The 1,769-nt window shown below is 35.2% G+C and overlaps 1 protein-coding gene across 1 annotated transcript in view; it reads left to right on the top strand.

Annotated features, from left to right (window-relative positions):
* The window catches only part of ABCC9 (ATP binding cassette subfamily C member 9), a 142,792-nt gene that overhangs the window by 30,812 nt on the left and 110,211 nt on the right, over positions 1-1,769 (top strand). Inside the window, exon 6 of the mRNA XM_045288405.1 lies at positions 369-611. Within this exon, the coding sequence (XP_045144340.1) occupies positions 369-611 (243 nt within the window). The remainder of the gene's footprint in view (positions 1-368; positions 612-1,769) is intronic.

The raw sequence follows: 1,769 nt of genomic DNA, 5'->3' as shown, positions 1-1,769 counted from the left end.
ATACCAACTAAACCACAAAGCAACAGAGTGATTTAACAATAGTTTTGTTTAAAATCAAAATAATGCAAAAACCTTAATTTTATTGACCCTGCCACAGGATATCAAGAAAGACTGGTTATTAGTAATTATTAACTTTATCATCTAATTGCTTGTTTAGAATTAACCTTAATTGTATTAAGTCTGAAATTCCAGCACTTCCTTAGCTAGTTAATATGGTGACAAAGACTATTTCAGAGCAAGATGGGAAGAAGTATTAAAATAGACTTTGAATACTTTGGCCACCAAGAGTGAAAATGTGGGGTTTTATTTGAAAAAGATATGATGAAGAATTGGGTTAATTGTTCATTGTGTGAAGTTTTCTGCTTCAGAGATATGTATTCTTCATGGATCCTCAGAAAGTAAAGCCTCCTGAAGATCTCCAGGACCTGGGTGTGAGATTCCTGCAGCCTTTTGTTAACCTACTGTCAAAAGCAACATACTGGTGGATGAACACACTCATTATATCTGCTCATAAAAAGCCTATTGATCTGAAGGCAATTGGAAAATTACCCATAGCGATGAGGGCAGTCACAAATTATGTTTGCCTGAAGGATGCCTATGAGGAACAAAAGGTAATGAGATGTCTGTTTTTTTTGTCCATAATTGTAGAGAATGGGTCTATTAAATATAAAACCACGACATTTATTTATGTTTATTTATTGCTATAATATGGGCGAGGGGTTTACATTACATTTCAGATTCCTAACTTTGTATTCAACAATTTAAACTACTTATCACCCCCACCCCCACCCAGTAGTTTATCCCTCACCTGTGCCCTGATTCCTCTCCTCCCTCTTGCGGCCTCTATCTTCTATTTCATGTAACTTAACATGCATCCACAGCCTAGGCAAGGCAAAATGTTTTTATGATTTCTCCAGTTAAATAAGTATGCACTGGTGGCATAGTGGGATATGCCATTCATTTGTCTGCTACTGCAAAATCAACAATTTGTCCCCACTAGGAGGCTACCTGCTCCCACAAAGATTTCCAGCCTCAGAGATGTTGGGGAGTAGTTCCGCATTACTTTATAGGGTTGGCATGAGTCAGGATGCACTTGGTTTGGTTGGTTTTATGGTTAAAATTTGGCAGATTTCCTTTCCATATTTTCTTGTGGTTTGACCCACACTAATTGAATCACTGAGCAAAAATGTAAAGAGTTACTAACTCATGGGCATGCTGTCTTAATTGTTTAGTCAAGGCAAGAAGCTTTGAAAGGAATCCAAGCTTTAAATGAAATATTGATCAAAATACAGATTTTGTGGTCAAAACTGGGGAAATGAAATGAAAGAACAGGCACTATCTACTAACTAGTGTATCATTTTATATATCTGCCAAAATTGGTTCCCTTGGTACCTTCTTTGAACATTTATAATTGCTTTAGATGTAAAAAATATGAGTCTTTGGGGTGCTTTCAATTTATCTTGTTGTCATTCTGAATAATCATAGAAACTGTCCATAGTGGTGATAGATGCATTTTATATTGAATCATCACCAAATATCAGTCTAATTTAGAATAGTTAAAAAAGCATTGAAACTTTATTGAATTAGTTTAAAATTTTTCTGGCTGCTCTAAATCAAGATCAACAAAACATTTACGGTAAATGATGAAAATGACCTCTGTTTTGTGTCACAAATGCATTATGAAATTAATATTGCAGGAAATAGTTACTACAAGTGAACCTGAGTCATCTCTCTGCTTTCATCTTTGGGAACAGTATTGCATAATACTA

This window comes from Echinops telfairi, unplaced genomic scaffold, assembly GCF_000313985.2.
Source record: "Echinops telfairi isolate 266 unplaced genomic scaffold, ASM31398v2 ScPeMD7_21;HRSCAF=78, whole genome shotgun sequence".
NCBI classification, from domain to species: domain Eukaryota; kingdom Metazoa; phylum Chordata; class Mammalia; order Afrosoricida; family Tenrecidae; genus Echinops; species Echinops telfairi.
Note: the sequence above shows the minus strand (reverse complement) of the source record. Positions and strands in the feature narration are given on the sequence as shown.